Raw genomic sequence first — 23,842 nt, forward strand, 5'->3', positions numbered from 1 at the left:
CTTATAGGTCTCCTCCCGTAGGGGGAAGGACAAACAAAATACGCGATAGTTGCGGTAGATTACTTTACCAAATGGGCTGAAGCAGAAGTCGTAGCTTCAATCACTGAGCAACAAAATTACCCAGTTTGTATATCAAAGTTTGATATGCAGATTTGGAATCCCCTACGCAATTGTGACAGAGAATGGAAGACAATTTGACAGTTCGGGTTTCAAAAGTTTCTGTGATCAACTAGGCATTTAGCACTTTTGATCATTTCCTTCGCATCTGCACTCTAATGGTCAGGTGGAAGCCGTTAACAAAATCATAAAAAGATGTCTAAAAGCTTGTTTGGACTTCTTCAAAGGAAAATGGGTAGAAGAGCTACCAAGCATACTATGGGCATATCGAACTACAGCGAAAACCACGACGGGAGAGACCTCTTTTTCTTTAGCCTTCGACACTGAGGCAATGATCCCAGATGAGATCGGGCTGCCTTCTCCTTGAACAGAAAATTATGATCCCGATACTAGTGAAGAATCTTTAAGAATGAAGTTAGATCTGTTAGAAGAGTTACAAGAAGGTGCTAAACAACGAATGATAGCATGCAAGGAATGCAGTGCGCAACATTATAACACTCGTATGCAACCACGAGCGTTTCAAGTAGGAGATATCGTTCTATTCAAAGTACTCCCTAACGCCAAGAACCCAACAGACGGTGTCCTTGGTCCTACATGGGAAGGCCCATATGTGGTCACTAAACTAGCTTGACCCGAAACTTATTACTTGTCTAATGCAATGGGAAGAATACTGACCCAATCGTGGAATGTGGAACATTTAAAATTATATTACCAGTAAGCAAAATATATCAATAATAAAATGTCATGTGTTAGGAATAAAAGTGTTATTTCTTGAAACAAAAAGAACATGTTGTTACCAACAAGATTCGTAATACAAAAAAAAAAAAAAAAACGTCTTACACGCCAGGTACCACCACAGCCCATCGACCCATTCCGTCCACACCAAGCGTGGCAAACACACCGCCACAATGGCCCATCGGCGCAATACTCACGCGCCAATCGTGGCACACATGCGCCACCACCAAGGCCGCCCAATCCTCTCCACGCTAAGCGAGTGCACCTCAATTGGTCGCGGTACCCCTTCTCAATGTAAGGCGCACAATCCTTCTCTGCACCAAGCGAGCGCACCCCAATTGGTTGCGGTGCCCCTTCTCAACGCAAGGAGCGCGACCACTACGCAATCTTTCTCCACGCAAAGTAAGCGCGACCCAAGCGGCCGCGATGCCCCTTCTTCCTTGTGGTCACTGCAGCCACCTTTGCTAGAGCATGAAGCGCACGCCACCATGGCGGCCTACTACTTTACGCACTTTCGTGTCATACCTAGCGTGGTGAGCACACCTCCACCGTAGACATCTTAGCCCGACCATATTACTTGGAAGGAAATAAATCTTCCTCCTCCCTCCATGAGCCTATAAACACGAAGATCTCAATCCAATTCAGGTACACCAATAACTCACTACACTTCTATGCAATTATCTCTCTTTCTTCTCATCAGTTCTTACATTGACTTAAGCATTAGAGTGTATGCCAGAATCTCGCTGGCATTAGCTCACATTGTCTTTGTGCAGATCAACTTCGATCCAGTCGTTCGATCAATAATTCGTCTTTCCCCTATTAACAACCCATCGGGTCAAATTCGGATCACCCGGTTCGATTGACTTTGACATTTTACGCATTAACAAAGCCCAATTAATGAAAGGTTTCTTTTTGTTTAAGCAACTTCCCATACTTCAAATAAGGTGTTTTTAGCCCTATTATAATTGTATCAAAGAATCAATTGAGTTTGTTTTTGGGGTGGCAAGGTATCCAAACAAAGTCATACATTCGCTAGGGAAGAGGTGATCCATGATATATAAGAGAGGATATTATCTCCATTGATATGAAATCTTTTGGATGAAACCAAAAGCAAAGTCGTGAGAGTTATACCCAAAACGGACAATATCATATCATCATTGTCCTTAATATTTGCACCAACTAATATGAAACTTAATTCAACGATAATTGACAATTGTCTCTAACCAAGAGGTCATGAGTTCGAATCTCTCACCCCCACTTTTTGTACTAAAAAATATAGACCATCGATAAAGATATCATTAAAATTAAGAAATTGTTAAAGTAAAAAGAAATTTTGAAGCACTTAAGGTTGTAATTCCTGCACTAACCAAAAAAAAAAAAAAATTCCATACTGAAAGAAGATATACCTAGTTTAATTGATTAAATTATAAATTATGCATTATGCAGTTCCTAAATTTTAGAAGTATTTATTAGATTCCTAAAATTTCAATTATAATTTTAATAGTCCTTATAGTTCTTAATATTACTTAAATTTTGACATGACATGGTAATTAGATTAAATGTCCGTGATCATTGATATGACATGATATGACACTAATTCGAGCATAATTTAGTGGCTAAGCTTATACTTGTTACTATTTTAAAATTTGATGGTTTTTCAATTATGTTATCGTTAATATAATAAAAAAAAACAGTTGATGTCATTGTTGAAGGAAAAAAAATTATGATATGACATGAGAAGTAAGCTAATAGGATAAAATAAGGTCTTGATGACTGAAAATTTTGATGGGTAGGTAGCAAAATGAGATTTCAAATCAACTTTTTTTTAGATTGGTTCCACTTATGTTATTTGGCAAGAGTACTCCCTTCTGCGTAGGTTATTTCTAATAATTATTATTAGTTAATCAATCTGCTACACCACTATAATTATCGTTCAATTATACTCGTTTTGACATGTATATATTATATGTAATTTGCATAATTTAAAAGTTACTTTTCATAAAAAAAACTGTTAAAATATATTTCAAGCTTAATTAAGGTGTTTTGTTCCTTCTTTAAAAGTTAGAAGTTCAATCTTCCTCCCATATTTGTGACTAAAAAAGGTGTTAAAAATATAAAATTTATAAGGCTGACAATTCCGTTCTAGCCTATATTAATAGGAGAGCAAACGTCTTAATTAAATGAAGAGTTATTTCTTTAAAAAATTATATATATGCATAAATTAATTAACTTAGTTTTATTTTTTTAAGATTGTGCCTTGGAAGCCAAGATTATACATGGACATTATACTAGTAAAGTAAAATATAGGGTATAAGAGATTGTAGGTCAATTTTAATTCATATATAAACACGAAAGTCGCAAACATGAATTAAATAATGAAAACTTTTTACCAGTGATAGCTATTAAATATTTGATTATTTTATCCCTCTTAACCTATGGTTTCATCTTTATAATATGACATTTGGCTTTCTCCACACCATACATTAATTTGGTTACTCAATCATGTTTGTAAAGTGTCTATTATATGGAAATAATGACGATATATTGGGTTGAATGTTTTTTAAAGTTATTTTTATTAAATTTTTAAATTTATTTTGTCTTTAATTTTTTATTTCTAAAATATTAAAAAAAACAAAAGATGGATAAAAAAACCAAAGGAAGCTGTTGGGAATATGAAGCCAAAACAATGCTGCAAGACCAAAATACAGAAGAGGACAGCATGGAGGCATTAGCACAAAAATAGAATAGAGGCACAGTGAAGCTTATAGCACCGAGACGCTACTTCTAGTATCTCAATGCAATTGTCAAATTAAATATAGTTTAGGGGATTAAATCACCTATCTCTGACCAAGAGATTATGAATTCGAACCCCACCCCAACATATTGTAAAAAAAAAAAAAAAAAACTCTACAACTAATTTCATTCCCACATAATTAAACAAAAATAGCTAAACATATAATCACTATATTTCAACCATAATATTTGAATATTTTCATAAAGAGATAATTTTTTCTTCTTTTTTTTTTAAAGAAACTGAGGACTGAGGAAAAGTTCCAATACTAAGAGAGTACCGTACTATCTTTATGCAAACGATAAATAGAAGAAGTATTCTACAGTCGTCCGAAAATGAAGCCAGGTGCTGATGAATGCAATTGTTATTCTACAAATTTCCATCATTTCTAATTTGGATTTTAGTATCTCTCTTTGCAAATAATTCATTCGAAAAGAAAAAGAAAAAAAAAGGAAAAAGGAAAAAAAAAATTGTATCTTTCTTCTCCACTGGCGGTGCCATGGATATCTGGATGGCGATGCTTCTCATCATCACTCTCCTCTTCCCTCTTCTTTTCCTTCGTTTCTTCGGTTCACGAAATAAGGAAGGTTTCAGAAACTTCCCGATATTCGGGACGTTGCCGGACTTCTTGGCGAACCGGCACCGTTTTCTGGACTGGTCGACGGAGGTGCTTCGGAAGTGCCGCGGAAACACAGCGGTGTTCCGGCGGCCGGGGAAGGTTCAGGGTGTGATAACGGCGAACCCAGAAGTGGTGGAGCATATTCTGAAGACCCAGTTCGAGAACTACCCGAAAGGGGATCGCTTCATTTCGCTGCTGGAGGATTTTCTGGGCCGCGGAATCTTCAACTGCGACGGCCCAAACTGGCGAGCCCAGAGGAAGACGGCCAGCTACGAGTTCAACACCAAATCGCTGAGGAATTTTGTGATGGAAAACGTTGCGGTGGAGATTGGGACCAGGCTGGTTCCTGTTCTCGAAAGGGCTTCTGAAACAGGGCGGGGTTTGGATTTGCAGGACGTTTTGGAGCGATTCACGTTCGATAATGTCTGCAAATTGGCTTTCGATTTCGATCCCGGCTGTCTCAGCGGCGACGCCACCGCCGGCGCCGACTTCATGCGCGCTTTCGAGGACGCCGCCACGCACAGCTCCGGCAGGTGCGCTCCCTTTAACTAATCCTCAAAAAATTCTGATTTCGATTTACTTAAATTAGGAGTTGGTTGCTAAACTTTTGTCTAACTAACTTATTTTTAACCCTAAAAGTTAGGTGTATTTACATTTGGTCAAGGTTAAAATTTCACCCGCTACCATTAATTATATATATATATATGATATGTAGTGAAAAATTGATTTGTTTAGGGGAGTTTTATGACGAGTAAAACACTGATTTGAACACTTTAGTCAATTACAAACACTGATTTGACACAAATTTTTACTACATATTAATATAATATTAATATAAATTATAGTGGATGATAATCCATGTAAATTTAGAAAGAAATGTATAAATTTTTAAAGTTTTAAAGACCTCTCACACTAGTACGAGGACCTATTTTGACAATTAAGAAAAAGAAATGCGTAAATGAATTTTTTCTTTTCTTAAAAAGAAAAATAATCTATCAAACATTCATTAGTGGTCAGAGGATAACATTCAATGATGTGACCTGATAGATATTGTCTAATTCATAATTCATATTTTAATGTAAGTTTGTAATTGACTAGTTTTAACATTTATCTATAAAAATGAATATAATTGAAAATTTAATAGATAAATACTTGCCTAGGCCATAAACTATCACCATTCTAAATAAAAAAAATTGGCAATTCATTATTGTTTTAAAAAAATCTATCTCTTAATTGTCAATCATTTAATGGTTGTGTAGAGAAGATGAAGCTAAGTAAGAATTTTTGATTTAAATATATCATACAATTTTTAACAATCATGAAAATTGTCTCTATTTATCTTAATTGTGTAAGTTTAATCTCATCAAATATAATATATATATATATATATATATATATATATATATATATATATTTATTAAGATTCTCACATCAAATAATTTGAACCTACCTAAAAATAGTTCACAAACCATCTTTAAATGATGAACAACACTATTAACAAAAATTTTGCTCGCCAATCAACTCCTAACTATTTCTTGAAATAATCTCGTGTGAAAATCAGAACATCTGGAAAATTTTTCTAATTTTTTTTTCTTTGAGGTATGAAATCTGTTGATTCACGAACTTGAGCTATTTTGCAAGACCAGATTCTTGTATGCTATCCCAAATTCGTACAAAATGAAGAGATTTTTCAACGTGGGATCAGAGAAAACTCTAAGACAATCCATAGCCACAGTCCACAAATTTGCAGACAACATCATACACTCAAGAATAGAAGAGACCAAGAAGACGACGAGCCATAAGAAGGATCAAGATTTGTTATCCCGTTTCATGGGAGACGAAAACAATTACTCCCCAGAATTACTCCGAGACATTGTCATAAGCTTCATCCTCGCCGGCCGCGACACCACATCCTCAGCTCTAACATGGTTCTTCTGGATCCTATCCTCCCGACCGGACATCGAACAAAACATCCTTGCAGAACTCAAAACACTCCGGTCCAAGCGAACCGGAGATGAAGAAACCAAAGTGGGACTGTACACCTATGACGAGCTCCGAAACATGCAGTATCTCCAAGCGGCTTTATCGGAGACTCTCCGGCTGTATCCGCCGGTGGCGGTGGACACGAAGGCCTGTGGGAGCGATGACGTGTTACCAGACGGGACGGCGGTCAAGAAGAGCTGGTTCGTGACGTACCATACGTATGCGATGGGGAGGATGGAGAGCATATGGGGAAAGGATTACGGGGAGTTTAGACCGGAGAGGTGGCTCGAGAATGGGGTCTGCCGGATGGAGAGCCCGTTCCGATTCCCGGTGTTTCACGCCGGCCCGAGGATGTGTCTGGGGAAGGACATGGCCTTTATTCAGATGAAGTCCATAGTTGCTGCTGTGATTGAGAGGTTTCATGTGGAAATGGTGGAGAAGGAGAAAGCTCCAAAGCAAATGCTTTCACTAACGTTGAGGATGGAGAATGGGCTGCAGGTGATGCCCAAAAAGAGAGACACAGTGGACCTACCTGGTTAATTTATGCTGAACAAAAGTTCATTCTTTTTTGTTTTTGGTTACAGATGCTCGCATGTATAAAAAATAAATTGGACTTCTGAGAACAGTACTGTTGTGGTTTGTTTTGGGAGTTTATGCTCATTTTTGCTGCTGCGAGGCTTCGTGTGTACATACTACAATTTCGAGTTTTCATGACATTAGTGAGTAGTAAAAATGTTGAAAATTAAAAAAGAAACGTCACAGAAAGTAAAAAACATATTTTCTTTTGTAGGGAAAACGGATTTTCTGGATTTATACCTTTTCGTGATGTTTTTAATTTAACCGCCATGAAAAGTTGAAAAAAAATACATTTTAAATGAGGCGTGATTTTTGCACAAAAAGACTGAGTTTTCTGATTTTTTTTACTTTTCGTGACTTTTTTTTAACCGTCACAAAAAGTTAGAAGAAAACACATTTTTTGTGATGTTTTTTAAACCTCACAAAAAAGAGAGGCCATGCTTTTGGCAAGGAAAGACAAAGTTTCCGAATTTTTGACTTTACGACGTTTTTTAAACATCATGATAAGTTGAAGAACTACACTTTTCCATAATGTTTAAACAAGGTTTTTCCCGACGCTACAAAACGTCAGGAAAACCCTTTAAAAAGTTGGGAGTAACTTTTTTTCCAATGAAATAAATGCATTGGAAAAAATGTCGAGCAAAGCCCGTCGAGAAATGTCACTCTCGACGGTTTTTCAAAAAATAGTCGGGAAAAATTTAGTTTTCCCGACTTTTATTGAAATCGTTTGGAAAAGTCCGATTGTATGCAAAAACTCGGGAAAACTAAATTTTCCCAACCATTTTTGAAAATCGAAAGCAATAATTGGACCGTTCCCATGACAAAGTTTCAGCGACGGAATGTATATTTCGTCGTCGAAAGTGGTGTTCTTTGTGATTTTATTGTTGTTAGTTTTGAATTTACAATGAATTGTGAATTCGTTATTTTGGTTATTCTGGTTGTGAGCGATGTTATTTTAGATTTTTTTAAATTCTTATAAGAAGCTTAGATTTTAAATTTTAAACTAAGAGCTTAGATTTTAGTTTAGCTTTTAAAAATATTTAAAAAAAATATGCAAAACATAGAAATATTTAGGTGAGTTTTTAAGTATATCTTAGTTATCTTTTCTCTGAGTGGCTATATTTCATGGATATATCTCAGCTCTCAATAATACTTTCAAACTTTTTTACTTTTGACTACAACATTTATCCTCGACAATAATGACCACACTCATATCATCATCATCTCACTTTGAAAATAAATTTTAGATATTTCTATTTTCAAAATATCTTAGGTTTATGACAAAATAAACCTAATCTTTTGTCTGGTTCTTTTAGGATTCAACATTGACCATTTATACTGAATTAGACGTTCTTTAAACAATATTGTCATCGAGAATGAACAAGAATTGGACTAAGGTTAGAGATTGATTCTAGCCTGGGTATGTAGAAGGAGTAAAACATTTCATAAAATTGGCAAAACTTCACGTCAACAATACAGGAAAAACAAGATGTCCATGTAGATATTGTATGAATGTAAAGTGACATTCAATTGATGGAATAGAAAGACACTTGTTTATAAATGGAATATCACATCATATACTCAATGGATATATCATGGAGAAGAACCAACCCCTTCAAGTTGTTATACAAGACGTGAAGCTCTTTCGCACAATAAATTAAGTAGAGAACACAATGTTATGAATAATGAAGATTGTGATATGTCTCGACTTCTCAACGATTTACAATGCCCCATTGTAGAAGAAAATGTAGAAAGTGAATAATTTTGTTTTGAGACGCCCTCAAACGAACATGGAAGAGACACGTCTAACAATTTAGAGCAGTTATTCACTGAAGCACGTAGTCAATTGTACCCATGTTGTACAAAATTTTCATCATTGAATTTTTTAGTAAAGTTGATGCATATCAAGGTCATTAACAATTGGAGTAATAAATCGTTTGATATGTTACTTAAATTGTTAAACGAAGCACTTACGATAGTTGCATCTATACCTAGTACATCATACGAGGCTAAAATGAGACTGTGTGATTTAGGACTTTCATATGAGCCCCTACATGCCTGCAAGTATGACTGTATATTATTTAGGAAAGAATATTCTGAATATCAAAGTTGTCTAGTATATGGTGAATCTCGTTATAAAAACAGTAATGGAAAAGCTTCACAAGTCCTCTAAAAACTGTTACGATAATTTCCGTTGATACCAAGATTGAAACGGTTCTTTTCTTCAAAACATTTTGCTTCTGAAATGAGGTGGCATACAGAAAAACAAGTTAAGAAAGAGGGTGTCTTACGACATCCAGTTGACGCTTTGGGGTGGAAGCATCTAGATAACACATTTCCTCAATTTGCTTCAGACCCACGAAATGTTCGTTTGGGACTAGCTTCAGATGGGTTTAATCCGTTTGGGAATATGAACAATTCGTATAGCATGTGGCCAGTGGTACTTATTCCATACAATTTGCCTCCTTGGAAGTGCATGAAGGAAAGTAATTTATTAATGTCATTGCTTATTCTTAGGTCGAAGTCACCTAGAAAAGATTTTGACGTTTACTTACAACCATTAATTGAAGAGTTGAAAGAGTTATGAGATACTAGGGTTTGTACTTAAGATTGTGTCACTACAAGAATTCGGAGTTTCGGCGACGACAATATTCGTTGCTAAAAGGTCAAATTTCGTCTCCGAAGGTCTTTGGCGACGAAACAAAGTCGTCGCCTAAATCTTCGCCATTACCCGATCGCCAGAGGGTTTCGGCGACGATTTATATTTTTCGTCGCCGAAGGTAGATTTGGTCACCGAAGATATCTTCGGCGACCAAATTCAAAGTCGTCGCCGAAGGTCATAAACCTTCGGAGACGAAAACGAATTTGGTCGCCGAAGGTGTCTTCGGCGACCAAATCTGTTTTCGTCTCCGAAGGTTTCTGACCTTCGGCGACCAAATCATTTTTCGTCTCCGAAGGGTTATTTATTTTTTTTTTTCAACAATAAACCTTGCCATACATTGAATTTAATATAAAACTTATAATATTAAATAAAATTTAGTTTTACAAAAACTACAAGAATTTCATACAAACAAAAATTAAACAAATTCTAAGAAGTCTCAAATAAAAAACATAAACATATGAAAATGTCTCATATCATCAAATTCTTCACGAGAGATAATCAACTTTTCAGAAACTTTCGATACAGAAATCGAACTAACCTGAAAAAATAAATAACAAATAAATTTATGTTAACAAATACTTCCACAAGTTAACTCACCACTTCTATTCAAACAAACTTCTAATTCTAACTCATTACACATAACAAACTAATTGCACATGCCATGAACTAAAAATGTTATTCTCACTTCATATGCATGAACTCAAGTAAACATTAAAACTTACTCTCACTAAGTCTAAAAAACATGCACACAAACTCTATCACAATACACTTAAAATTCAACAACGTTATCCAAAAACACTTAATAACTTAACACTTCAAACAAACTCACCACTTCTATTCAAACAAACTCACTACTTCCATTCAAACAAACTTCCAATTTTAACTCATTCCACATCAAACAAAACATTCAAACTTTGCACATGCCATGAACTAAAAATGTTATTCAAGCTTTGCATATGCATGAACTCAAAGCAATCATTAAAAGTTAACAAAAACTCACGAAAACAATTTTCAAATTCACAAAACTTACTCTCATCGAATCTAAAAAACATTCACATAAACTCTATCACAATTCACTTAAAATTCAACAACGTTATCCAAAAACACTTAATAATGCCCCCCCTCCAACACTTTCATATATTTAAAGCCAATAAAAACTCTCTCAAACAAACTTAAAATGCACAAAACTTAGTCTCACTATCAAAACACACACACAACTCTCTCATGTCCATATAACTCTCATTAACTTCAATCCAAATTATACAAACTAAAGGAAAGGTACATATAAAACCCCACAAAATTAAGAAAAACTAATATTCAAACTTCAAATTCTAAAAACTTATTTTTATTATGTAAAACATCCACAATCACCAATTCATTTCACAGACTCAACAAAATCATTCAAAACCACATTATACATAAGCGTAGCTAAACTATACATGACATATGTTCTAAATGGCTACCATAACTGCAGGATAGCCACATTTACAGTTATTGAATTCCAACAACACTATGTTGTCGATTATGAGTGTTGTAGTTAAAATCACATAGCATTCACAATAATCCAAATATATAATTCAAAAATTTCTCAAATAACTCAAGCTTGTGTTCAAGATTAAAAAAGCAAAATAATATACATAAATATAATATTTTAAAAATAAAATAACCTAAATAAATATAATCTAATATAAAAACATAACATAAATAAAGTGAAAAAAAAACCTTAGAAGGTCGAGGCGGCGCCGACGGGCGTTCAACGATGGGCGGGCAGCAGTTGGGAGCGGCGGACGATGGTGCAGTGGTGGGCGGGCAGCAGCTGGGAGCGGCGGACGACGGTGTAGCGGTAGTGGGCGGCGAAACCGAATACGAAGGAGGTATAGGAGGCGGCAGGCGGGGGTGGTGCGACAGAATCTGAGGTAGACTGCGCGGGGTCGAGGCGGCGGCAGCGGCGGCGGACGACTGGAGGTCGAGCGGCGGCGGCGAACGGAGATCTGAAAATCGGGGGAGGGGGGAGGGGGCGACGCGAAAGAGATGAAGAGAAATGAATAAATGGGGAAGAAGAGGGATTTTTTAGGGCACCCTTCGGCGACGATTTTAAAGTAGTCGCCGAAGGTCCTAATTTGGTGGTCGAAAGGTAATTCAAATATACCTTTTGGCGACGAAATCCTGGTTTCGTCGCCGAAAAGGCCCGCCAAAAACGTGAAATAAATTACTTTCGACGACGAAATGGAGATTTGGTCGCCGAAACCCTGACTGGTTTCGGCGACCAAATGAAGATTTGGTGGCCGAAACCCTGACTTTCAGCGACCAAATAAACCTTGACTTTCGGCGACTAAATAAAGATTTGGTCGCCGAAACCTTGACTTTCGGCGACGAAATGTACGTTTCGTCGCCGAATGTCAATCCAGAATCTTCGTCAAGGTTCTGGAATGTGCTTTCGGTGACGAAATTATTTGTTCGTCGCTGAAAGTCCCACCGTCGGCGACGATTTTATAAAATCGTCGCCGAAGGTCCTGCCATCGGCGACGAAATTATGCGTAGTCGCCGAAAGCTGTTACTTTCAGCGACCACATAAGATTTCATCGCCGAAAGCCAGACCTTCGGCGACGAAAGTTCGTTCGGTCGCCGAAAGATACTTTCGGCGACTAAATTTGATTTGGTCGCCGAAGATTTGGTCGCCAAATCTCAAATTTCTTGTAGTGGTGCCACTGGTGAGTACTTTCAACTACACGTAGCTCTTTTATAGACTATTAATGACTTTCCAGCATATGGCGACTTGTCCGGATTAAGTATGAAAGGATACCAAGCATGTCCCATTTCTAAAGAGGATAATTCATCGTTTCGAATAAGAAACAAAATTTGTTCATGGGACATCGACATTATCTTCCTCAAAATCATAGTTGGCGTGGGAATAGACTATATGATGGAAAGTTAGAATGACGCCCCCCACCAGTGCTAATTGATTGAGATGCGATTCTTCAACAAGTAAATACACTGAATTTCCCAGATTTTGGTAAGAACCCAACCAAACAAAAGAGTAAAAGAAAAAGATATTTAAATTGGACGAAAAAAATTATATTCTTCAAACTTCCCTATTGGTCAAAACTTATGTTAAGGCATAAGTTGGACATGATGCATATCGAGAAGAACATATGCGACAATCTAGTAGGAACTTTCTTAATTATTGATGGGAAAACAAAAGACACAATCAATACGCGTTTGGATTTGGAAAATTTAAAAATTCAGAAAGATTTACACTTACAAAAAGAGGGGAATAAAGTTGTAAAACCACATGCTACGTATACATTGACTACTGCTAAAAGGGTGAAGTTTTGCAAATTTTTGAAATCAGCTAAGTTTCCAAATGGATTTGTGTCAAACATATCGAGACGTGTGAGCGCAGAGGATGGGAGACTATGGGGGTTGAAAACTCACGACTGTCATGTTTTGCTACGACTCTTACTGATTGCCACTCGAGCATACGTACGAAAGTTTGTCGGTACGACTATCTTTGAGCTTTGTAACTTCATTCGTGATATATGTGCAAAGACAGTATGCATCAGTGATTTGCAATCTGATATTATAATCATACTCTGTAAATTGGAGAGATTATTTCCCACCAGAATTTTTTGATGTTATGGTACATTTTGCAGTTCACTTACCATACGAAGCAAAAATTGTTGGGCCAGTTAGTTATAGTTGGACGTACCCTATCGGGTGAAGTCTCCGAACCTTAAAACAATATGCACAAAAGAAGAACAGAGCTCGTCCTGAGGGTTCGATAGCTGAATCATTCGTCATGAATGAATCGTTGACTTTCTGCTCATTGTATCTGACTAGAATTGAAACGAGATTCAATAGAGATGAACGCAACGATGATACAATTGTCGGTTATAAAAATTGTGGACATTTTGACGTGTTCAGGCTAAGTGCACGTCCTCTAGGGGCATCAACTTCGAAAACATTATCTGTCATTGAAAGAAAAGTTGCACACTGGTATGTATTGAACAACTGTGCAGAGATAGAGTCGTATCGCGAGTAAGTTCGGCTTATGCTGCGTTCACTTTAATTCCACACTAGTACATATAACACTAATGTTGTTTTTCTCGTTTTTTGGGATGGTAGTCAACATTTGAGCTCAATTCGAATTCCTGGAGACAGTGTTTCTACCAGATGAATGACACAGTACACAATTTTTTGATTGGTTAAAAAAAGGTAATATTGATTTCTAGGGTTTGAATGTAGATGAACACAAAACGAAATCATTAAGTATTTTGTTATGATCTATTAAAGGTTTTGACATGACGGGAACAAGGCGAATTAGATGATGATCTTTATTCACTTGCGTTGGGACCCTCACTAACCGTACATTCATATAGTGGTCGTATTGTAAACGGACTACGCTTTCATAATATAGAACGAGATAGTCGTCGAACGACACAAAATAGCGGGGTCATGGTGTGTGGAGGAGAAGTGGATAACATGAATATTTATGGTGTCTTGAGTGATTTTTGGGAGTTAGATTATGCTAAGGGGAGACGTGTCGTACTTTTTAAGTGCAAACAGTTTGACACAGACTCTAAGAAGAATAAAATTTGAGTTGACTTAGTTTTTAAGTCGATTAATACATCTAAATATTGGTATGCAAACGATCCGTTAATTTCTCGCTGGTGAAGCTCAACAAGTGTTTTATTTGGATGACCCCAAACTTGGTAATAATTGGAAAGTTGTGCAATATATTCTAAATTAACGTGTATGGTATATACCAAAACAAGAAGATGTTGAAAATGATCAAATTTCGTTGTTATAAGTAGGATCTAGGATCAAAGTATATGAATCCACTCAAGATAGTTCATTGAGTCGAGATGATGTTGATCTTATTGTCGTTGTGGGTTGAGAACAGTCCAATAGAAGCATAGATACGAGCAATGTGGATTTTATAAATGATGAGTCAGACGATGGGGACGCGTCAACTAATAATAGTATAGATGATGTTGATGATGAGTACAATAGCGAATAAGTATTCCTCCAAGTATGTCGATTTAAATATATATTGGATAAATTACGCATCAAATTGATTTATGTTGAGTATTTGTTTTGTCAATATATAATACTTTTCGTTGTATGCCTAAGTTCGCAGAAAAATGAGACCAGACCAAGCAAGTCAGTTAAAGGCACACATACAGGATCGTGATCATTCACCAACAGACTCGCCTGTTCCGATTTTTCCTCTTGGTACATCAATTTAAATATATGTAAAATAAATAAGTTTGATTTAACTAATTGGTTTAATGTTTGGCAACATACAAATAGAACAGACGTTCGAGGATATACCCGATTGATAGACCTAGAAAATCAAGTTCGTGCAACGAATGCAAAGGTACATATCGAATGTGACTGCATAGTGAATAAACCAATATATCCCATGGCCACCACATTCTCTATCGTGATCGGGGTACATACACACGAACAAATGAACAAATAGACCTAAAGGTTAATAAGTGGAGTGAGGTTGACGAAAGTCAGAAGAGGGCAATTATAACCCAGCTCAAGGTTTAAGATTAATTACTTAATACTTTTTATCATTTATTACGATGCAACAGTAATAACACTTAAATATATGTTCGGTGTTTTCTTTGTTATAGGGTCATTTCGATTTCAACGAATCAGACCGAGTTATGATGAAATTCATTGAGCATGAGATGAGATCGACACATAAGGCGTATAGGGCAAAATTGCGCCAACACTACCTGGATCATCCCACACCTGAGATTGCTCGCAACAATCCGCCAGAGTGGTTGTTGGCAAGACCAGACGATTGGAACATACTGTACGATAGATGAGAGACAGATGAGTGGAAGGTAATTTACGAATATAACTTATACTTTTTTTTTAGAATTTATATTCAATATATATTCTCATGTAAGTTTTCTTTTGTTAGCAAAAATCTGAGACCAACAAACGCAACAGGGCGAAGATGTCATTCAACCATCGTGCGGGGACGAAGGCGTTTGCTATTATTGTGAAGGAGAAGGTACAATGCAATAATAGTTTTGTAGCCATATACTTATATTATTTAAGATCGATTATCAACAATTATGTGTTATCAATTGCAGAAAGAAGAGGGAGGTGACAATTTTTCTAAAATCGATCTGTTCAGAGAGACGAGATACTCTAACACTAAAGGTTGGGTCGAAGGCGCAGAGACAGCTTACGTAAGTTTACAAATCTTATAACAATCAACTTCAAATTACGCTTTGAATTGTATGTGTAAATATTTTGTTCTTTTTTAAATATGTATGCAGCTAGACATGATGCGTGTTAGAAAAGAGAAATACTTAATGACAACGTGCCAATGAAAAGAGAAATACTTAAAATTTTCGACAACAATAATTAGATCAAACAAAAACAATAGGGTAATAGTTGTACCATATTTAAAATGTTTGAGGATGAAGTTATTAACAACACTTCCAAATCAGCTAAACAATAGAAAATATGAAAAAAATGAACATAATAATCTCAAAATTTTGAACATAATAGCCTCAAAATTTTTTTAAAAAGTATCTAGTACAAAACATATTAAACATAGTCCACAATCCCCAAAAAATTAGTTTTACCGCTACATTATTTAGGCAACCTTTTGGAGAAACTACTAATGGGTTGTTGCATGCGGTTTCCCTACCCCAGATGGAATGCGACTTCGTGTTAAATCGCGGATCACTCGTAGCCATGGGACATGTTCTATATGAAATCGCAGTGATTTTTCTACACTATTTTTGTAAATACTTTTCAAACCACGTTATTAATAAAACTTCTAAATCTTAATCATGTGATGCAACCTTTATGAAAAGTAATTATAACTAAGAGAGCTGAAGTTTGCTTGATGGGAAGAAGTTACAATTTCTTTGTAAAGCAATCTAGTCAAATTATAAAACTCTAACCTAGCTACCACATTTTCCCTTACATAGAACACAAAACACAACTCTCTTAAGCTGTCTTCGTGATATCTTCACACTGATCTCCCTCTCCATCACTGTTCTGTCTCTCCTCCTCCAAAGGCTTGTAAGTATAAAACCAAGCACAAACCACATAATACACAAGATTCAGCACTTGAATCCCACTCACAACCCAATAATAATACTCAAGCCTCCCTCTGTTCAGATTCCTATCAGGTAACCAATTGTGCTTCTCCCCACTGTACTTATGCACAACATACACCATCAAAGTCCCAATGTAGTTCCCAGCCGAGATGGCCAACCAGTACAGTGCCGTGGCGCTGCTCCTCAAGCTCTCCGGCGACTGGTCGTACATGAACTCCAAATGCCCCACCGACATGAACACCTCCGCGATCCCATGCAGCCAGAACTGCGGCACCAGCCAGAAGACGCTGAAGGGGATGGTGGCGGTCGGGCGGTCGAGCAAGCCATGTTCCATGGCGACCCTCTTCCGCCTGATCTCCACCAGGGAGGAGACGAGGGTGGCGAGGATGTTGACGGCGAAGCCGACACCCATGCGCTGGAGGCAGGTGATGCCGGAGGGGTTTTTGGTGAAGCGGCGGGCGAAGGGGATGAGGAGGCGCTCGTAGAGGACAAGGCCGGTGAGCATCGAGAGGTTGCCGAAGATGGAGAGGGTGGCTGGAGGGATTTGGAAGGAGTTTGAGAGGCGACGATCCATGGTGCGGGCTTGCTGGATTGTGAAGCTGTGCTGGTGGGAGGAGGCAGTCACCAGCAGGATTCCGGCTGCCCATATTGGGAGCATGCGGATGATGGACTTCAGCTCTTCTACGCGATGGACGGTGGCCACGCGCCACAGGTTTGGTGGGCTCTCTCTTTCGCCGTTGGTTACCACAGCGGCCTTGTCTAGCCACCTGAAATTAACGCATTAAAATATAGGAAAATACTTTGGAATGATGATTTGACTAAAAGATATATTAATTGGATAAAATAAGAGTGATGGAGCCAAGGGAAAAAACTTGGCTCCTCGACACCTTTTAACATATTTATTTTTCTCTATTTTAAAGAAATCAAGTATAACAAATTGAAACTATAACATCCTTAAAACTGTATAATAACTAAATTAAAACTTTTAAAGTTATTGGAACCAAACGAAATGTAACTTCAAGACCAAATTAGAAATCAGTAGTAACTAATTTAAAAGTAATGCAACCCAAAAAGAACCAAATTCGTAAGTTGCAATTCAAAGTTTTCGAAATTCATAAACCATAGAATACGAGATAATCAAATTTAAGCTTACTTGAATTGATTTGTATGGACAAGCGTTCCTTGAGAGGCAATGGCAGCATCAAGCTTGTGGTTCCTATAGAGCAGCTTCGGGTCATCCGGTAGCACAGCCTTCCTATTCTTCACAGCCGCCACCACAACCTGAGCCAATCTAACCAACGGGCTGCCGCTGGGTTTGATTTTCTTATATAGCGGCGACCCGACCACGAACGCCACCACTGACAAGCCCATGGCAATGGTCGGAAGTCCGAATCCCCACCCCCACCCCACGTTGTCCTGGATATAGACCACCACGGTTAGGGCCGTGAGGGTGGCTAGCCCCATGCAGAAATAGTACCAATTGAAGAAGTTCCAGCTTCTCCCGGCCACGCCCACCTTCGTCATGTCGAACTGGTCGGCTGCGAATGCGACGACGCACGGCCGAATGCCGCCAGCGCCGAGAGAGGTAAGGAGAAGGGCGAGGTAGAAGACCATCAGCTGCGTGCCGGAGGCTTGCGTGCAGTTGAGTTGGGTCGGGCAAGGCGTCGGGTGGAGCTGCGGGAGAATGGCGGAGACCGTGATCGTAGCCATTCCCTGTAGAATACAAAATATTACTAAATCCATAAGTTTTAACTAATTACGTATAATTATTAATCGATTAGGACTCGTTTAATAACGTTCTCGTTTCTGTTTCTTATTTTTAATAAAGAAAAATAAAATTTTATAGCCCTCACACCCATGAATTCAAGAATGATCAAATAATTTTATATTCATGTATGGTAACAAATTGGAAATGGAAACAAGAAACAAAAAACTTGTTTGGATTGTTTCTAAAATTTCTATACAATTTTGATAATGTTTTCAAAACAATGAGAAGCAAGAAATATATTTAATTGCAAAGTGCTTAAGTTTTTTAATAAAATTTGGAAATGAGAACAAGAAACGGGAACGTTACCAAATGGATTCTTAACTTTCCGAGTCGTCCCTTCTCAAGATAGTGGTTCTTTTTTGCCATTTTCAAAAATGGATATTCGTTTTAGGTTGTTGAGTTCTGAAACGATATCAATATAGGTTCTATTTCAAAACCAATCGACAATTAGAAGAGTGGAAAGAAAGAGAGATACGAGGTGGTAGATGATGGAGGCGACGGTGATGGTCCAGAAGCGGCCGGCGAAGGAGTCGGCGATGAGAGCTCCGATGAGGGAAGTGAAGCTGGAAGTGGCGGCGAAGTTGGTGAGAATGTTGGAGGCAGGAACAAGAGGCATGTTAAGATCTTGGGTCAAGTATGTAATTATGTTGGCGTGGAACCCTGTGCTTGCAAATCTATCACACACTTCATTTCCTGCAATAACCAATTCAATTTTCCACCACAAACATTAATCAAACCAGCAAATTAATAGTTTCAGGGATGTATCAGAAGAAGAAAAAAATTTAATTCAACGATTAAGACCATGTTTGGTATTTTTGCTATTTTTTAAAATCACTTTTTTTTTATCATTTTTTTAGTACAACAGATGTAGGGATGGGATATCGAACCTCCGACTTTATCCGACTTTAAAGGAAGGAGTAAAGTGTCTTAATCGTTGAATTATATCCATGTTGGCATGTGGGTACTATTTTAAATGAAACTAATTTTGATGGTGAAAAAGTAAAGTATGAGTTAAAACATGTCAAAATTACTCTAAAATATGTCATAATATATTTCACAATATATACAAAGGAAACTACAAAAATAGATAGCATTAGATTCAAAATTTTACAAAAATGACATAAATTAAAAATTTATACTATCATATAAGACCAAACTAAAAGTCAAGATTAGTGACTGTTTTATTTTAGTTTTGAACTTTTAAATTAAAATTTTTCATTAGAATTTTGATAAAATCAAATATGAACTTAACCAGAGGTAATTGATATTTGTATCTGATCAAGAAGTCATGAGTTCCTATTTGTTGAGTGTTATGCACGTGAGTGTGTGTTTTAGTTTTTAATTGTATTAATTGTAAAAATAAAAATTAAAAAAAAAGTTATTATATTATTATTATTATTATTTCTTGTTTGAGATAAAATTTATTATATTAATTAGTTGAAATATTTTTGCCTTTGACATTTTTTAAAATAAATTATTACCTTACTCAGTAATCACGAGGGGAAAGTATTGTGTTCCCAAGAATGGGACAAAAAAGTAAGGTTCAAGATTCATGTAGCTGTCCAAATATATATATTATATTGTTTACTTATTTTTTGAGATAAAATATTATATCATAGAATATAATATTTCCCTTTGCAAAAAAAGAATATAATATTTCTTAGCTGATTTATTAATTAATAACTTTGACTCTCATGCACAATATTTCATATTTATAATATAATGCCCAAAGGAGAAAAATAAAAACTTTCCATTTTTTTATGCTTTTATCTTGAATGATTTTAGTTTAAGAGAGAGAGACGAGAACAAAAATAGAAGGATTAATATTTAAAAGATAAAATTTAGATGCTTATTTGTAAATTTTCTCTTCATATTTATATTAAAAAAAGTGGATGGTTATTTGTTCTAATTCTCTTTTGTTATTTCTTTTAATTGTCAATTTTTTAATGGTGTGTGTCTATAGTAATCATCTAACTTTCATCCTTTATAAAATATTAAAAAGTTAAAAGAGAACAAATCTCATCTATTATTTTCAACATGGTCGATCTACCTGTAAAGGATGAATAAATCATCACTCAACTCAAAAGCTTAAGCTGATGAGTTAAGTAAATTTAATTCCACCACTCAATCCAAAAACTTCCATCTAAAGATTCTATTCAAAATAATATTTTATTTTCTAGAAATTAAAAAGGATATATACTATTGTGTTTCATGTGAGTGACTTCACATGTTTAGAATAAATAAAGTTATAGTCGAGTATTGAAAATCTAATCTTTTCTACGGTCGAAGATTCAAACACTCGCACCTACACTCGTAATAACTTCATGCACAATATATATTACAACTTACCAAAAACAAAAACGGAATACGAAATATCTCTCGAAAGAATCATAATGCAACCGAAATGACTGTATTGCCCATGTCTTTAGAGAGAGAAAGAGAAGCCAAATGCAAAGGGAGAGAGAGATGTTACCAAGAATGAAAGGCATTGTCTTGACTCCACCAAGCTTCCTGTCCTTCTTCTTCTTCTCCCCTTCCTCTAATTCCATCTCTTCTTCTAATTTCTTCTTCTCTTTCTCATCAACTCCCACTCTAATGGATTCTATCTCCATTGTCTCTCCACTTCTTCCCTCCACAATAACCCCTCTTTATATGGCCAATGACACACAATACGGTGCCGTTTTATAATCCTCATAATCAGAAAGTGGGGCCCTCCAAAAATTGACACAATTTGGCCTTGGCATGTGACCCTCCCCACTGCCACTTTGGTCACTTTGATTTTGGGTCCAAAATTATTGAGTTTTTGTCCTCATTGAAATCTAATTTGGATGTGTGAATCAAAGAAAGCTCCAAATTGCATATGGATCATGCACCACATACCCATTTATATATTTGCATATAACTTTTTGTTGGGACCTTGTAGGCATAGGTGTTGCCCTTTCTTCTCAATTTTTGCCTAAAATAAAATTTGATTTGGATCCTATATTGTATGGTTGGTGTAGTAGTATTTGAGATCTACTACGGTTTTCGTTGTTGTTTATTCTTAAATGTCGATGTCACTTTGAAGTTTCAAACTTAATTTGCGGAGATGGTGATGAAAAATATTAATAGAAATATTGTTTTGGATTTGTGATTTTGAATTCTTAACTTGATCTAAAATTTTATGTGTGGTGCGATGATTGAACTCTACCCCCAATATAGATCTCATTGAGAGTGTGGGGCAGTGACTATGCGGTATATATTTTTTAGGTATTTGATCCTTTAAATTAAGATTTAAATCTTTTTTTGTTCAATGAACTTTTAGAACATCTACTTTACTGAACTTTCAAAAAAAATAAATCATTCTAGTCCTTAGCATTACTTGTATAATAGTTTTATGATGTGGCTTCAAATGAGAGTGTTATATGACTCACAAGATTTGTAGGATATTTTCGAAAGAGGATTCGTTGAAGTTGAGAATCAAAACGAGCTCACGAATCAACAACTTTCTGAGTTGAGAGAGAATCGTAAGAAAGACAAGAAGGGGTTATTCTTTGTTTATTAAACTGATGATGAAAAAATCTTTGAAAGAATTTCAACAGCAACTACTGCAAAGGCGCTTGGGATATTTTACAATCTACCTATCAAGGAGATGATGGGGTAGAGATGGTAAGATTACAAGCCCTCATATTTGAATTTGATTCCATAAAGATTAAATAGACTGAAAGTGTTGAAGATTTTTTTAATCGTGTTCTTGCGATTGTCAACAATTTGATATCAAATGGAGAAGAAAGAGCGATCAAAGTGTTGTTGAAAAGATTCTTAGAAGTATGCCAAGAAAGTTTGAGCATGTTGTTGTTGCAATTGAAGAGTCAAAAGACTTATCTACATTTTCGTTAAATAGCTTTATGGGTTCTCTTCAATCTCATGAGCTTAGAATAAAACAACATGATGTTACTTCTCCTAAGAAAGCTTTCTAGATGCAAACCTCCTTTAGAGGCAGTTCTCGTGGAAAATATGGCAGTCGTGTTGGTCGAGGAGGTGGAAGAAACTATGACAATAGAAATAGTGCAAGTTATCAAAGCAAGCAAGAAAACTCTTCTTCGTCTTGAGGAAGAGGAGACGAAGAGGGAATAGGTTTTGGTAGAAACCAAGAAAGTGATCGTTGTACTTTTTCTCACATCCAATGCTTTAATTGCAAAAAATATGGCCACTTTCAAGCAAATTGTTGGGATATGAGAAATGGAGATGGAAATAATAATTCCACCATGATGCATAAAGAGGAGAAAAATGATGATGGAGTTCTATTTCTAGCATGTAGTGCTGAAGAAAATGTTGAAGAGCCTGTATGGTGTCTTGATAGTGGTTGTATAACCACATGACAAGAAATAAAAGTATATTTGTTACTTTGGATGAATATTTCTAAAGTGAAGTGAAAACTGGTAATGATACCAAATTACAAGTCAAAGATCGAGGTGATATTCTCGTTTGAGACGAAGAAAGACACCAAACGAATTGTGGATGTGTTCTATGTTCCAGGTCTAAAGAATAATCTTCTGAGTGTCGGTCAACTGCTCCATAACGAGTACTCAAAGTTTCAGATGATGTTTGTGCAATCAAAGATCAAAGTGATGTTCTTACTATCAATGTGAAAATGACGAGTAATAAAATGTTTCCTATGAAGTTTATATATGGTCAAATTGCTTGCTTTACTGGCATATTAAAAGATCTATCTTGGCTTTGACATTTCCAATATGGTCACTTGAATTTTGTATCATTATCATATATGTGCAAAAATCATATGGTTAGAGGTATTCAAAATATCAACTAGTAGACAGATATTTGTGTGGTGTGTATTCTTGCAAATGTAACGTCAGACTAGAATGAACCGATACCACATCCGAATAATAGGGATCATAAAACCATAGAAATTATGGTTAAGAAAGCTTAAAAGAAATTATAGTTACTACCTATATTAACAATGTGTACCTTCCTTTTCGATAACTCAATCGTAAGAACTCCAAAGTTAAGCGTGGTTGACTCGGAAAAAATGTGATTTTTAATGAAGAGGAATGTTGAAATTGGGATGAAGCCTGGAAGTTGAAAGTCCATTTCATGTTAACATGGATGAATGTGGAGGTGTTTGAGACTTGGAGCAAGTAGGGATTCAGCCAGTAGCATCATCTGCATCTTCATCACCATCTTCCGCTAGTGATGAAGAAACCTTACCAAGGAGAATGAAAGATATTCAGGGAATTTATAATCCTACAAGCAGAATTGATGATTTTGCTAATTTTACATTATTTGCTGATGTTGATCCTATAAAATTTTGATGAGGCGACTAAAGATGAAAAATGGAAGATTGCAATGGATCAAGAAATTGATGTCATAAAAAGAAATAAAACATGAGAGTTGTTGGAGCTTCCTATAAATAAACAAGCTCTTGGAGTGAAATGGGTGTATAGAACAAAGCTAAAGTCAAATGGTGAAGTTGAAAAATAGAAGGCAAGAC

General features: G+C 36.3%; 2 protein-coding genes and 1 pseudogene across 3 annotated transcripts; 2 read left to right on the plus strand and 1 right to left on the minus strand.

Annotated features, from left to right (window-relative positions):
- The first annotated feature begins 3,965 nt into the window (after positions 1–3,965).
- Positions 3,966–6,933, plus strand: LOC111019823 (cytochrome P450 CYP94D108). Its single transcript, XM_022296307.2, has 2 exons — positions 3,966–4,795; positions 5,909–6,933. The coding sequence occupies exons 1-2, from the start codon at positions 3,999–4,001 to the stop codon at positions 6,783–6,785; spliced, it is 1,674 nt and encodes a 557-aa protein (XP_022151999.1). The 5' UTR covers positions 3,966–3,998; the 3' UTR covers positions 6,786–6,933.
- Positions 6,934–16,337: 9,404 nt separating this feature from the next.
- Positions 16,338–21,003, minus strand: LOC111019840 (protein NRT1/ PTR FAMILY 3.1). Of its 2 annotated transcripts, XM_088124627.1 has the most exons (4): positions 20,825–21,003; positions 18,827–19,044; positions 17,737–18,296; positions 16,338–17,350 (listed from the first exon to the last, which is right to left on the minus strand). In XM_088124627.1, exons 1-4 carry the CDS (start codon positions 20,961–20,963, stop codon positions 16,471–16,473), a joined length of 1,797 nt encoding a protein of 598 aa, XP_087980753.1. In that variant the 5' UTR covers positions 20,964–21,003; the 3' UTR covers positions 16,338–16,470. The 2 variants fall into 2 exon arrangements, with proteins under 2 accessions (XP_087980753.1, XP_087980754.1); XM_088124628.1 differs by lacking the exons at positions 18,827–19,044; positions 20,825–21,003 and adding an exon at positions 18,658–18,815.
- A 727-nt stretch (positions 21,004–21,730) lies between these two features.
- LOC148211508 (uncharacterized) lies at positions 21,731–22,442 on the plus strand (annotated as a pseudogene).
- Positions 22,443–23,842: the final 1,400 nt, after the last annotated feature.

This window comes from Momordica charantia, assembly GCF_013281855.1.
Source record: "Momordica charantia cultivar OHB3-1 chromosome 5 unlocalized genomic scaffold, Mcharantia_2.0 BLBB01000005.1, whole genome shotgun sequence".
NCBI lineage: Eukaryota > Viridiplantae > Streptophyta > Magnoliopsida > Cucurbitales > Cucurbitaceae > Momordica > Momordica charantia.